Genomic DNA, 14,964 nt, shown 5'->3' with positions numbered 1-14,964 from the left:
TGTAGGACAATGTGAGTTGCAAGCAATTGTTTAAAGTAGGTACCAGTAACTGGTGACTAATTCTGCTCACCGGATGATCGTAAACGTCGGCAAGGGGCGATCGATTGGTTCGTCGATTGGTCAGAGGGCACAGATCGAAAATAACTTGCCAGATTTTCCAAAACATTATAATTCCAGTACCGAAACAGCCTATATTAATGAACGTCATCCACAGATAATTGAACAGTTCTATTTGCTAAGGCTGTTACCAGACACTAAGTCTCATCCACTGCTCCGTGTACTTATTACGCAAAATTATCCTTTGGAATGTGTAAAGTGGTGTCAGAAAAGAGCCGATTGGAGTGACGGATAACATTCTATAGTTCTTCACTGACGAGCTCAGATTCTGTTTGGGAACTAAAAATGGGATCTATCGCATCTTAGCCCACACACACATACACACACACACACACACACACACTAGGAGAGGGGGGAAGAGAACGAGAGAGAGAGCTGTTTACTCTGTTACCATACTGTGCCATTTTCCCTGGTCATCAATTAACACACTTTGATGGCTCAACGTTAACTTTATGCCACATTGAGACCACTCTATTGATAAGTTCCATCCTAGACACCAAGTACAACAAATCAATGCATGCCCACCTATCGCAGAGTTGTCCTGACTTTTTTTAATACAGTTGGTTAGCTTTTCTGGAGAGATCTGATTTCAATTCCAATCGGAGAAGGGACTGTAGGAATTCTTCAAAGCCTGTTCAGTTGGGACTGTAGTTAGCCGATCTTAGGCAGAGGGAGTATAGTATCCACAGGAGTTAATTCAGGCTTTTCATCCCACGTAACGTGCAAATAAGCCCTTGAAATACGCACTGAACAACATAATACACACAATGAAACACACAACTATATTTGTGATTCGCAAACAAAGTAATCGCTGCGTCAAGGAACCACAAACCTTCGCGATACCGGAGTGCTTTCCTTGCCTGTTTGACATCTTATCCACAATAATGTTTAGGTTCGATTCTTGTCAAGAAAAAAGAAGCCTTTATAGGATTTTTTTCATACCATGGCCAAGTTAAGTCAATCCCGAGAGGCTTTTTTTTTTCTTACTAAAAACCGTGAACAGATAAATCGATCTTAGAATGGTGCAGTTCATTGACATGATATAGATTTCGAGTATCGCAAAATAATATAGAGTTTTTTTTAAAGATAACATTCCACACCGTTCATAGTAAAAACTGCTTCCCAGCTCAGATGCACTGTAACCACTCCAGCTTATGCGTCACTAACCTCCTACACGCACTATTCAAATGTGACACACACACACGCACCTGAGATTTACCACATTTCTGACACTATTATGATGTTAGCGCCCTGTGTCATTTACTTCTGAAAGTAATTCAACATGAAATCATCAACTTCTGAAAGTAAATGACTTCATGTTGAATTACAAATGTAACCAAGTGTTCCTTATAGCTTGTTCCTGTCCAGTTTTAGCAAAACAAGAATTTCTGGGACAACTTCAGTGATATAAGCATATAAATGCGTGATTTTTAATGTAACTATGAGAATAATAAAACTGTATTCACATGAAATATATTCTAAAATTTGCACAATTTGCATTTACTATTTTATTACGTTTGATTTTTCATTTTTTGTGCTCAGCGTTCTGATTTTCAATTTCTGTTTGAAAACAGCTCAATCTCGTTTTCCTTATCAATATCATCCGTGTTCTGGTGACCAAACTGAGGGCAGTCAACTCACCTGATACCAACCAGACAAGGTATTTGTTCTTATAAATTATGGCAAAATAAATTATAAATTAATATATAAGCGAATTGAAGAGCTTTGACGTTAATACAAATATAAATTTCTGTATAATTTTCCACGTTTTATTCGCTTAAAAAGATGCTAAATTTTCCATTCAAATTTTATTAATAAATTTGTTTACGAATTTTTACTAATAAACTTTCAAAATGACATTAAATATTAAAACTACGGTTCCACTCTTCGGTGTAAAATTTATATTGGAACATGAGAAAAGTATAACTTTTTAATCCGTATTTTTAAAACTCTTATTCATTATTAATTATTCTACGTTTACTCTTTAAACGAATAAAATATGTGATAATTTTATCAAAAAATAAATTATAAGACAAAGACATTGCTAGCAGTATTATGTGCTTCAAATTTCTCTTTTCCTGTTCTATATTAAACACGATCATTCCCTATATGATCGTGTTTTTTAAAACTTATGCCTAGAAATCACGAAAGTTATTCAAACACTTCAAGGCTTAAAAAAAAAAAAATTAAGTCGCATTTAGACACACGTTTCAATGATTCATTAATCTGTGTATTCTTGCTTGAAAAAATTGTTTCTGCTGGTGAGGTCAACTTTTGACATCTGTTTTGATTTCGACATACCAATCAAAATGGCGTCTTTTCAAAATCATTTTCAGTGGATCAAAAATATGAGTCACATGTGGATAAACCTGATTGTATGCAGGGTGTTCCTCCCAGCTCATCTTCCGAAGACTTGATCAGGTTGAGAGAGAGAGTATGGGTGTGTATTACCATGAAACTGGATGGTTCCTTCTGCCGGATGGTTCCTTCCTGCTGGATGGTTCCTTCAAGATGTCTTGGTCACCTCAAAACTACAGCCAACGATTAATTATATTGGGGCAAGAATCATAACTGCAAGCTGATCCGTTAGGGTCACAACATCTATTTGAAATTTCGTATTGTTGAAATTATGCACACAAAATGGTCATAAAGTGCAAACGAAACGAAGCTGGTCTTGTATTGAACTGACAAGTTGATATATCACTTTAAATGTATACGTACCTATTTCTCCATCTTTTGAGCACTGTCGATGGGACAGTTCTCAAAAGATGGAGATGGTGAACGCTTATATTAGAATCTGAACTGAATTATATTACTCATATCTATTGAAATGTCTGAGTTATCTGTGACCCATTCCAAGTGCAGTTTTAGAAGAAGTGTGGAAGATGCATGGGCTGTCAGGTAGAATGTGAAGTTAAGCTTACATTTTAGAACTATATATATACATTTTGTGAAAAAAGCAATCACATCAACGTGTAGCTGAAAATACCATTGCATCCATGCTCTCCAAGCTGGAAGAATTCAATAAAGACATTTTAATAAATTTAATTCGCAGTTCACAGTCAAACTAATCACATTATTTTGCGGTTGTAAAAATGTATTTACCTTAAGAAATATCATTGGCGTTGTTCTAGGTTTACCTTGTTGTTCTTATAACTAAGAATAAATTTTATACGTGATATTATGTTGCACTAACCATTAAATATGCATTTTCTTTTTATAATACGATGTAGAAAAGCAGTACGAGCCACTGTTATTTTAATCCCCTTGTTGGGTCTCCACTATCTTCTGACCCCTTTCCGTCCTGAACCAAGGTCACCTGGAGAGAAAGTCTACGAAATCATGTCAGCGATTGTAACTTCTCTACAGGTTAGTTACCGTTACTGATTGGTCAAATTGTCTATCTCTAATATCTGAACACTTTAAACCCGATTTTATTTTTCGATAACTATGATTTGCGTTATTAATAAAAGGCACCATTTAAAACGTATATGTTTCACACATATGATTTTGATCAAGCATTTGAATAGAACGAGAAAAAAACTGATGCCTACTTTGTAACCAATAAAAGCTAAATTTTCTTTACAGGGATTCTGTGTATCTCTTCTCTTCTGTTTCTGTAATGGAGAGGTAAGAAGAAGTCCTACTTTAAGACTGACTATTTATAATTCTTTAGTTGAATAAATAATACGTTGGAATAAATTCGTCATGTCAGCTAATTATTCAGTCTGATGAACATCGACGGATAATATTTCGCCCTCGAAAGCAATTGTATACAAATGTTTCATATTAAGGTGACATGTCAGGTTGGAGAGAAAATGAGGTCGTATTTTTAACGCTGTACTTTAATTAGGAAAAAAAACTGTGAAGAAACACATCATATGTTTTTAAACATGAATGAGTACGTATTTTTATAACTTTATTAAAAGCAGAGACATTACTTTCTTTCGAAACATGATATTTTCTTTTACACAGCAGCAAGGCCTTAAAGGCCCTAAAACTCCAGATGACAAACTTGCAATGTATAGACTTAAGTTCTTATTGTTGATAAATTAATGTTCTAAAAGATTATTATAAAATTCAAGATTTATATCTTGAAATTTCTAGTGACGATTCAGCAAAAACAGAGCGAATATTTCAATCATTATAGTTTAACCATTTCATAATTTACCTTCTTTTATTCTTATAGTTAGATTTTTTTCCTGTAGGTCACTTCGGTTCTAATCAGAAAATGGTATCAAACCAGAACTGTAAGGCAGACAGGAAAGAGAATGTCTTATGCAGCTACAACCATTTCGGTAATCATCTTATTTGACTCATAACAGAATTCTTTAAAGTTCACTTAGTGTTTTCGAAATGGCTGTATATTTTTATTAATGTATTCAATTATTAAGGTATATTTTAAATTATATTAACTTGATGTCGGACGAGAATGCTTTTCCCCCCATTAGATGTTGTACCATATTTAATGGCCTTATACTGCATTAAATTATATAGAAATGCAACTTTATTGTCTACTTTGAATATACAAGGACCTTTGAATGCGGCATACAACTGGAGATAAAGCCAGTCTCTATGAATTCTTTACTTTTTTGAAAAGAATCAAACTTATTCTCTCAAATTTAAAATTACCATCTTCCATCAAACGCATTTTATACATCGTTTGATGTCACTTTTACCTAGCTTTTACGTTAGTTTTTAAATTATCGTAATTCTCTGTAGTTTATTCTCCCTTTTAAGCAAAACAGGGAGATTTGTTTGCTTTCATTACATTTACAAATAAATTTCTAATTTGTTTAATTACAGTTTCTGCAAAGAAGTCCTTCCGACACAGGAAACCAATGGCCAGAAGAAACCAAACAGGTTCTGTCTCGTGTCTAAGTTATTATAAGACGTATCATTCATTCAGAGCTAAGAGTTATTGGCCTTTTATACAGGGATGGCGATTTTGCTGTTATTGAAGAGAGAGATCAAAGCAACAACCGTGTACAGTATATATATGTTTGCCGAAACTGATCTATTAACACTAGTCAGCTGTGTTTGTGCTATTGCTTGTACATGTGCCACATATCGTATTTATTTAAACTTTCAGATTGAGGACTGATCGACAATACGTGTAAGAGTGAGCAATAGCTTTGTATTTCCCATTGTGTGGATTCAGAGGAAATATTTTAACACAACAGTACTGTCAGTCGATTCGATAAGATCTGTCTACAGACGCTTCCATAACCTAGCATGAAGTTTATCCGACTGAGAAAACGTTTTCCGAGATAAAAATATCGAAAGTAGCACTGACATGTTGATAAAAGGGGGGAAATATAAATATATGGTGGTTTCAGTTTTCGTATGTCAGATGTTTGACCCAATTTCATATTTATATGCGTGAATAATAAATACATTCAGATAAAGAAAGATAGTGCTTCAAATCCACTATGACATAATGTTGCAGGTTTGAGTTTCAGCATGAATATTCTAAAGTAAATTTATGTCAGTGTATGATATATACAGCGACTTCGAGCTACGGCAGCCCTCCGAATATGATAATGGGTCTCTAAAAAGCTCCTGCATGACTGCTTATAAGTAATTATACTGAATCAAACTTTTTCGTGGACTCTTAATTAGAAGCAAGTTACTCTTGTATATTCAACTTCTTGTCATTTCCCACTAGAATCTAACTTAATCAGACATTAAAGCAAAATCTTTAACATGTACACTGTCCTACTAAAAGTCATGTGTTGGCCACTGCAATGTTCCGATGTTCTCTTCAAACCACGTATTCACAATCTTATTTGCCGTTGTCGTTTTGGAGGGTATAAAGGGCATTTACACAAAATTGTCACAAGGTAAGGCTCACAGAATCGTGCAGAACAACATAAGATTCAACATGCATACTCCCATATACTGTAAACTCACTCTTCCCAAACTGTGACACTTCCTCCTCCCAATTTCACAGTTGAGAGCACACACTCAGGTAAAAAGCGTTCTTCTTACCTGAATCCCCATTTTCTCCAGGCATCTAGCACATCCAAACACGCCTATCAGATTGGAAGAGCGTGTAGCGTGACTTGTCGCTCCATAGAACCGATTGCCATTAATTCACAATCCCGAATTGAGTGTGCCTTGCAACATGGTAATTGACAATGCGAATTTGTTTTTATCATGAAAGGCTCGTGGACGGTAGCCATTCCATGGAAATTCATGACAGCAGTCTTGCCACGGAAAAATGGGGCCGCTCGCAATTACAAAATTAGTCTCTAGAGTGTAATATCAAGATGAGGTAACCAGAAGTTTCAAAGTACGTCAGCTCCTGTTAATCAGTATTTTACTTCTACTTGGTTATTTCTTGGGCTGGACTTAATATTCTATTTCTTCAGCACATTGCGAGTTGTAGATTTGCAAATATTTAATTCATGAATTAAATATTCGCACAGACACAAACACAGTCATTTTCACAGATATGTACACAGACATTTTCCCCACATGACATCCAACTATCATTCTCTCTCTAAAACACTTAGTTCTTTCTGTTTGCTCAAATCTAGGTGCATGTTTGAAATGAATCCAATACAAGCCATTGATCATCTTTATTGTCCAAAATATTTGCATATTTCATAGTCACACACAATTTCTTGCAATCAGAAGAGCATCCTCTGACTTTTGATAGGATAATGTACATTGGTTACAGAAGTCAAATCTGGTCGTAAATCATAGGAAATATTTTCGGACTTTTCAAGTACAGAGTTGTTTTTAGGCCACGGACATGAGGATTTCCTCAAGGCACGCTAAAGGTTTACCTGCATTTTACAAACACTTAAATCTACTATAGATCTCGGTGAGTGAAAAATGTATTTTGTTAAAGCCACATTTTTCGAAAATAAACAGCAAATTAGTAATACACTCGTTTGGTTGCTTAAACAATTTCTATTCTTTAGTAGAACTTTGAAACATGTTTTAATTTTTTAGTTGTCCTCATAATTGACCGATACACATAAATGATATTCATAAAATGCTGGCCCAAGTCGCATGAGATATCTCATTTTGTTTCGGCTTCTATCATGCCTAATGACGCGCTTTCTTCGCGGGTGTTACCCATCAAGAATTAAATTATTCAAACGCTTTATGCACCAAGATAAATAATTTTAATTAATGAGCATCACGTTACAAACCCTTTATGGAGTTCTTGTTCACGTTTATTAATATGTCAGAACAAGATTTTCGAATTAACCTTTCTCCCATTGCTTACGTCATGTCTTAAGAGGTAACTCCAATATGAGCCCTTCCTGTTCATTGGGAACACGAACACGAACAGGAAGAATTACATAAATTCAAAGAATATCTAAACAGCATTCATCATGCCATCAAGTTTAACCTGCAGATTGACCAATAACATCATGATTTTCTTGGATCCCCCCTGATGACTAAAAAGAAACAAGTTATGTTCGCAGGTGTACAAAAAAAGCCAATAGATTCAGGCCCATATGTAAACTTTGAGTATAATCACCCGCACAAAATTAAAACAGGTATTATCAAAACTTTTGTGAACAGATGTTTTAAAATTTACGATAACGGCAAAAAATCGGGGAGGAAATCAGCACTACTAAAGGATTATTATTAAATAACGGGTATCCAAGTAATTTAATCAACGAGATCATATAAAATATTTGAACAACAAACAATAACACAGCATATAACACGGATTACAAAAGAGCTGTATTAATTCCGTACTTAAAAGATATTGGCGAGAATCTGTAAAAAGTGCAGGCTTGATGTGATCTTTACAACGATTAATAAAGATGGGATGGGGCTGGTCCAAAAATCGCAACCCAGAACTCAAAAGAAGGCATATAATATACAAAAATATGTGTAAATATGGAAAATTATATGTTGCTCAGACCACATTTCAAACAGCACTCGTCCATGAACACAACAAACACGTAACTGAAGGGGACACTAAAGAATCGGAATTTGCAGATCATATTAGGGCCACCCGAAAACTAATACATCTACTTATGTGTATTATATTCTTAAATTGCGTGTGTTCTCTGGTCTATTTGCCTGTTTCGCTGGACGAAAAACCAGAATTTCCGGGGGGGGGGGGGCAACCTTGCTTCTTTCGCTCTGTGGCTGAGTTGGTCGATCTCAGGAGTGAATAGCAAGGTTGCCCCTCGTCATGACAGGAATCGAACCCGGCCCTTTTCCACCATGTGTGGGGAGAACAGTGATTTGAACCAGTGATAGGAACTTTGGATGGACAGGAACCAGTGATAGGAACTTTGGATGGACAGGAACCAGTGATAGGAACTTTGGGTAATAGAAGGGGGGGACATAAACTTTGAAAAAAAGAAAAATAGAAGCCTTTCTTTTCACATTAAGAAATTTAGCCAGGTTGCTGTAAACAGCAACCTGGCTTGCTTATAATACTTATAAAATAATACTTATAAAATTTATAATACTTGAGCTGACTCATTAATGCATGTGAACAAGAACCTGGTAGAAGGTTTGTAACGTGATGCTCATTTATTAAAATTATTTATCGGAGTGTATAAAATGTTTGAATAGCTTATTCTATTTTGTTTTCTTTCGAACTCGAACTGTTCCAAATTAACGGAAACAAGTTTAGTTAAAAGTTCTTAGATATCTTAAACAATAATTTGCAACGTATCCCGAATGTCGACAAAGGTCGTATCACTCTGTAGAAGTCGCTCAATGTTTGGTAATGTCTGTAAACTTCAGTAGTTATCTGTAATCGGCTGAACTTATAAATATAGGAGCCCTCTTCGATCAACATTATAACCTGTAACCATTTTTCGACTTGTTTTAAGTTGGTTCCCTTGTAAATGCATACTGTAGTCCACTGATCTCATTCAATCCTGTTAAATACGCAAGAAACCCTATTTTCATTTATTATCGAAGAATAAATTTATGACAATAGTACCAAGGCAATTCATTGTCATCAAAATGACAAGTAAGAAATTTCGTCGAAATAACAAATAAATTCCACATATATGAACAAATACAAGTAAATATTTTTGTAGAGTGCCATTCCCTCTATCAGACAAATGTAGTTTTCCCGAACATTCTCCTTTTTTACTTTGTCTTAAATATCACCACTTTGGAGCCTCGATTCTAATATAAACTTTGATGCAATGCATAGTGTATATAAAAATAACCTTCGTTGAACATCAGACATTTTAGATTTGAAAAGAGCGGCTGTACAAATCTTGCATTTTACAAGGCAAAACTTCACCTGTGTTCAAGTCTGCTTCAATGAATGCTAGCTGGTTGGTTCAGATGCTAGAAATGTCTTTTCAAAACAATTTTCAATTAACAAAAGAACCGATACCATTAGTAATAAGCGTAGACTTGTTTATAATTCTAAATAACTTCAAAAAAAGGTTCAGCTAATATTTTTGTTTCTGTTAACAAAACCCTCAGTCATTAATATCTAAGCAACTTCGAATACTATGGTATTTTTTTGGAGATAACTAATAAACTGTGAATGACAAGGTTAGTGACAATACATGCTATATTTTAAGATAAAAACCATTATTCCTCGATCGTAAACCACATATGTGAAAAAGGAGTGGCAAGAATTCTATTAAAAGTATATATTAAGAGATGACATCTCTGAAAGAAAATTATATGGCAGTAATAATGTAATTTGTGTTGAAATAAAAAGAAAATAAATATATAAAACTTTTATTCTGTATTTTCAATTTTGTCTTGTTTCTCTAAAATGTCTGCTATTCACATCAGTCTCACTAAATATTCTAATTTTTTTTGTGTTCATATATACAAAATTCAAGCACTGTGACATTCACGCTTTGAATTATTAATACGATCTAATAAGCTTGATATCTGAGCTGCAGTGTCATCATCTCTTAGGATTGTATTTACAATGATTAAACGAAAATGAAATTCATTTTGCATTTGTTCATTTGTACAAAATAAAACTCTTTTTAACTTACTATATGAGGATAAGGCCTATCCTCTAAATCCGATTGACCATGAAAATGTGGTTTACTCTGAAATAAAAAAACATTAATTGTTTTTATATTGTATTCTACCGCTTGTGTGGAGTACAAGAGCTTGAAATTTTGTTTTGTCATATAGCTACAGTGAAACTCTGACTAAAGGTTATTCAAAGTCTGAAGGGCTGTCGAGTACCTTCGCTGTTGGTTCATATGTTGCCATATGAACCAACTGATGTCTAGCATACTGAAGTCTAGCACGCTCAACAGGCTGACGAAAGGTGATGGTGAGGAAAATCCTGGCTCCCTGGCACTCCTCTGGTTTATTGATGGCTATTTCGTCTGTAGGTCAGCCCACTACAAACGAAAAGCTTGGTTCAGTAGACTCTGCTATTTCCGAAGTCACTTAAGTTGAGGTCCGTTAAAGCGAGGATTTACTATATTAATTCTCTGAAAAATGAGCGGCCATCCAAATTGAAAGAATATGCAATACTGAAATGCAGATTAATTTGCAGATGTTCCCAAACTGATTAGATTTGAGCCATGACCTTTGGTCCTCGAAAACAGTTCAAAATCCTAGCTCATATAGCACGACAAACGCGAGAATACTAATTCGTGCTACACAGTGCCCATTACAAAAGTATACTGGCATCAAGTTATTTGCAAGTGATCCGAAACGAAACTATAAATTCTGCCCTCCAGCCAATTTTCGAGAGGTCCCCACGTGATTTTTAACGACCATACCAAACAAGCCCCGGTTTCTCTGATTCTTCGTCCCTCCCCCTCCGTTTTCGAATGTTCTTTAACACTTTCGAAAATCGACATGTTTTTGAGTTCAATAAATAAATCCCTTTATTGTTGAAGGTATACTTAGGACTGATAGTAGACAACAGTTCCTTTGTGGCAACATATGGTCATGAACATTAAAAGGCAACATACAGAGAAGTAAAACATATTTTTACTAGTAATGTCTATTCTTCACTTTGTATAAGCCCTTGCGAACAGTGCAGTGGATAACATTGCAAAATACAGTGTGAAAAAGCCTGGTTTGGATTTCTGTCACGTCTTTAGCCAAAGATGGAAAATATCTCCCACAAGAATAAAAAAAAAAAAAAAAAAAACATTTACGGGACTTGTTACACCGTGGCACAGCTAATCGGCCACGAATCAGAATTACATACTGTAGTTGCAACACTGAATCCAGACTGACTAACTCTGCTACATCTTCCAAGAAGGGCTGTCTCCACCGCTCCCTCTTAGGTAGCGCAGTTGGTGGAATCGCCGTCCTCCCCACACCGGGACCGGGTGGAAAATGTTCGAGTACGAGTCCCGTCGATGACGTGAGGAATTTTTATGTGTCTTTTTCACAACATGGTTGAGTTAGTCGGTCTCAGGCAAGAATAGCATGGTTTTCCTGCCGGAAACTCGCGTTTTACTTCCAGAAAACAGAAAAAATCGACCACAGAACACAAAATTTACAGACAGTACATACGGAGCAATATGGCCTTAATCGCTGACGCTCCTAAACCCTACAACAACTACAACAACAACATTATGTCCCTTCTGGTACAGTGGAGAGTTAGACAGACTCCTGAAACTTTCTCCAAAGTCTGCGTACAGTTCCACAATCAACATTGAGTCAACTGGCTACATCTGCATGTGGCTAACTAGGCTCAAGCAGTTTACGGTCATTGTATACTGACTGCTTTCTCGTGACCTTTGTTGCCTCAGCACGAATTGTAAGCAAAAACTTGCCACACTACTTTTCAAAATTTAAGCAGCAATCACAAAGTGCGAAAATCGCTGAAACTCGTTGAATTATTCCATTTTACAAATTCGCAAATATATAGTCTTTAATGTGTGCTGTAGATTGGTAAACTGAAAATGATAATTGATATCTTTAATGACAATTAATGGTAAAATAACATTGAATGTGCATACACCAAAGGAGGACGATGTATTTTTCAACGTGCGTAATGAAATAATAGTTGCTGGTAAAGAGGGATCTTGTCCCCACAATTACAACACAGGATTTAGTAATTACTTCGTACTACTCACGAAGTAACCAAGAAATCAAGATGGCAATGATGCTCAGGCTGTGAGAGAACATTTAATATATTGTACAGATTGTAGAGGCAGGTTAAAGCCAGTAATATATCTCTCAAAAACATTTCAACTATGATCTGAAGAACTGACAACAGAAAATCGCAGTAACTTTCATCTTCAGGTAGGCTCAGCTTGGTGCTATGTGGTTAGCTGTTATCGTCTTGTAAAACAAAAAACTTCTCCCATTGCACCACAACATGATCTTTCATACAGGTCAATGATGTCATTTTTATAACTCTGTGCAGTCACTGTTCTTGAAAACAAATACAGGTTGGTACGTCCACCCAGAGGGATGCCCTTCTGAACTAACACTCTTTTCCGATAGGTGTGGTTTTCAATAATGTTATCGAGGAAATGTAATGTCTCTGGTTCCCTCCACGTGAGTGAGTGTAGGTCTAGAATTACAAACAAAAATGAGAATAGGATTATGTTATAGGCTAAACGACTATCATAAGTGTATCGAACAGCGATACAGACAAATAAGAGCGCCAATAAATCAGAATGTCTTACAACGGAGGATTTTAACTTTTCAGTTGTTGACTGGAACTTGTAGGTTGGACACTCCCACAATATCAGACGGTTAATGACAGGAATCATGGTATGCCTGAACTTGTAGTAGTAGGATTTTAGGAGTATCAGCGACTAAAGCCATATTGCTTCGTGTGTATATTGCTTGTAAATTGCGTGTATTCTGAGGTCGATTCTCTGTTCGCTGGACGAAAAACTCGAGTTTCCAGGAGAAAAAGTCATGCTACCCTCGCCTGAGACCAACTAACTCAGCCACGTTGTGAAAAAGGCCCATAAAACTTCCTCCCGTCATCGACGGGACTCGAACTCAGGTAGAACTCCGATACCGGGTAGAACTCTTTTCTACCGGTATCGGAGGGTGGTGATCCCACCAACTGTGCTACCCACGAGGGATGCCTGAACAAGACCTGGAGAAATTAGATAGATGGGCTGAGAAGCAGTAATTCCAGAATAAGATACCATTTAGGTGGTACCACACTGAAAGTAGTGGAGAACGAAAAAGACCTATGGATGATTTTCAGTTTTATGAGCAGTGCAAATATGTTGCTAAGACAGCTCATGAGGATTATGTCAATAATATAGAGAAAGTTTTCCAGTAAGGAAAAGAAGGTGAGTGTCCGTTAAGTAACCGTTGTTTAAGTAACCGTTAGGCTGCATCGTGAATAATTCATACAGGTTTGGAAGCCCCATTTCAAGAAGGTTGTGGATATGTTAAAACCGGTGCAGAGAAGAGTCAGAAACACAATCGGATGTTCTTACCAAGAAAGTTCAGTTCTATAATTGCAACGTTTGGAAACCAGACACCTGCCAAGAGAACTGATTGAAATGTTTAAGGCTATGAATGGATTTAATAAGCTAAATGGAACCCTTACCCTTACCTAGACAATAATTTCAATTTAAATTTTAAGTGCCACTTAAGGGACTTAAAATTTAAATTGAAAAACGATGGTTGCAGGATAGATGTACGAAATTTGCTTTCAGTCACCAGAGAACAGATGATTGTAGGAATAAAGTTCCATATGGGGTTGTGGAAGGCTGTAATTTTTGTCAATTTAAGGGAAGATTATTAGAAGGGATGAATAGATTATGTGGGGAGGTGTTTATTTGTTTGTTTTGTTTTAGCAGATTCTTTACTTTTACTCACCGTTTTCCACTTTTTTTTTTTTTTGCTCACCATTTTCCACTTTTTTTTCTTTTTTTTTTTGCTTACCATTTTCCACTTTTTTTTCTTTTTTTTTTTTGCTTACCATTTTCCACTTTTTTTTTTCTTTTTTTTTTTGCTCACCACTTTCTTTGACGTCCATGAAATTGTAGTGCAGTCGAAATGATGCTGTCAATCTGTATCTTTGGGCCAAAAATCAAAGATATCTGTCTTTGTCTAAGTTGTTGCCCTAGATATACCTGTGTTAGAGCTTCTGGAACCAGTCTCTGACTCATAAAACGTTCTCCAAATTTTGTGGGCAACTCATCGATCAACGTTGAATTATATGGCTATATCTGCTGGAAACTAACCAGCCCCAGCGTTTCAATGGCTTTCTCCATTACAAATATTCCAGTAAGTGGTTGTTTTCAGGAATTGTCGACACATTGGCAACCATGACGCCACTGGTTGGTTCACTAAACGAGAAATATGCTCAGAGTAAATCGAAATAAATACTGCTGGATAGGCTTCGTGTCCGTGAAGCAGTGTACAACATTAGCGTCATCTATAAACATTATGTTTATAGCATATATGGAGTAAGTGGTTGTTTATGGAGTAAGTATGTCACACGGTAGGCATGTTTCTAAATTTTTAAATTCAATATAGATGGAAATTCAACGATAACAGTCGGAATTTATAAGCAGATTTTCCCAGCCATGTGAATGACTGTGATCTTGTAAAACGTCATGTAGCCGATTGAATATATTACAACACCTCTTTTTGGTTCCTCAATGGGAAATTATACCTTGTAGTTCATTTTCTGTCTAACTGCAATAAGTCAGGCATTGTGTTACTGATACTGTGTATTTGAAAAGAAACATCTTTTATAGGATAGTCTTTACTTGCCAAAATAACAAAAGGTTAAAACTATTTTTGTCCATGCATCGTTATTTCTGTTAACTTATCTGTGAATAATCGGCACATTTCATTTATACAAATGGACATTATGGAAATAGATAATTTATATTACCTAGAACATGGCCATGCATTGGTATCCGAGGACATGGTGCATGATTAGCACCCTCGTAGGTAGCACATGTG

At 35.9% G+C, this 14,964-nt stretch overlaps 1 protein-coding gene across 2 annotated transcripts in view; it reads left to right on the top strand.

Moving 5' to 3' along the window:
• LOC150079437 (calcitonin gene-related peptide type 1 receptor-like) overlaps positions 1 to 6,949 on the top strand; it is a 142,866-nt gene extending 135,917 nt beyond the window's left edge. For both annotated transcript variants that reach the window (XM_090383900.1, XM_090383901.1), the window contains 5 exons: positions 1,692 to 1,777; positions 3,351 to 3,486; positions 3,706 to 3,747; positions 4,326 to 4,415; positions 4,924 to 6,949. In XM_090383900.1, the coding sequence (XP_090240026.1) occupies positions 1,692 to 1,777; positions 3,351 to 3,486; positions 3,706 to 3,747; positions 4,326 to 4,415; positions 4,924 to 4,998 (429 nt within the window). In that variant the 3' untranslated portion in view covers positions 4,999 to 6,949. The remainder of the gene's footprint in view (positions 1 to 1,691; positions 1,778 to 3,350; positions 3,487 to 3,705; positions 3,748 to 4,325; positions 4,416 to 4,923) is intronic.
• Positions 6,950 to 14,964: the final 8,015 nt, after the last annotated feature.

This window comes from Mastigoproctus giganteus, chromosome 10 (assembly GCF_048544385.1).
Source record: "Mastigoproctus giganteus isolate SK-2022 chromosome 10, ASM4854438v1, whole genome shotgun sequence".
NCBI lineage: Eukaryota > Metazoa > Arthropoda > Arachnida > Uropygi > Thelyphonidae > Mastigoproctus > Mastigoproctus giganteus.
Note: the sequence above shows the minus strand (reverse complement) of the source record. Positions and strands in the feature narration are given on the sequence as shown.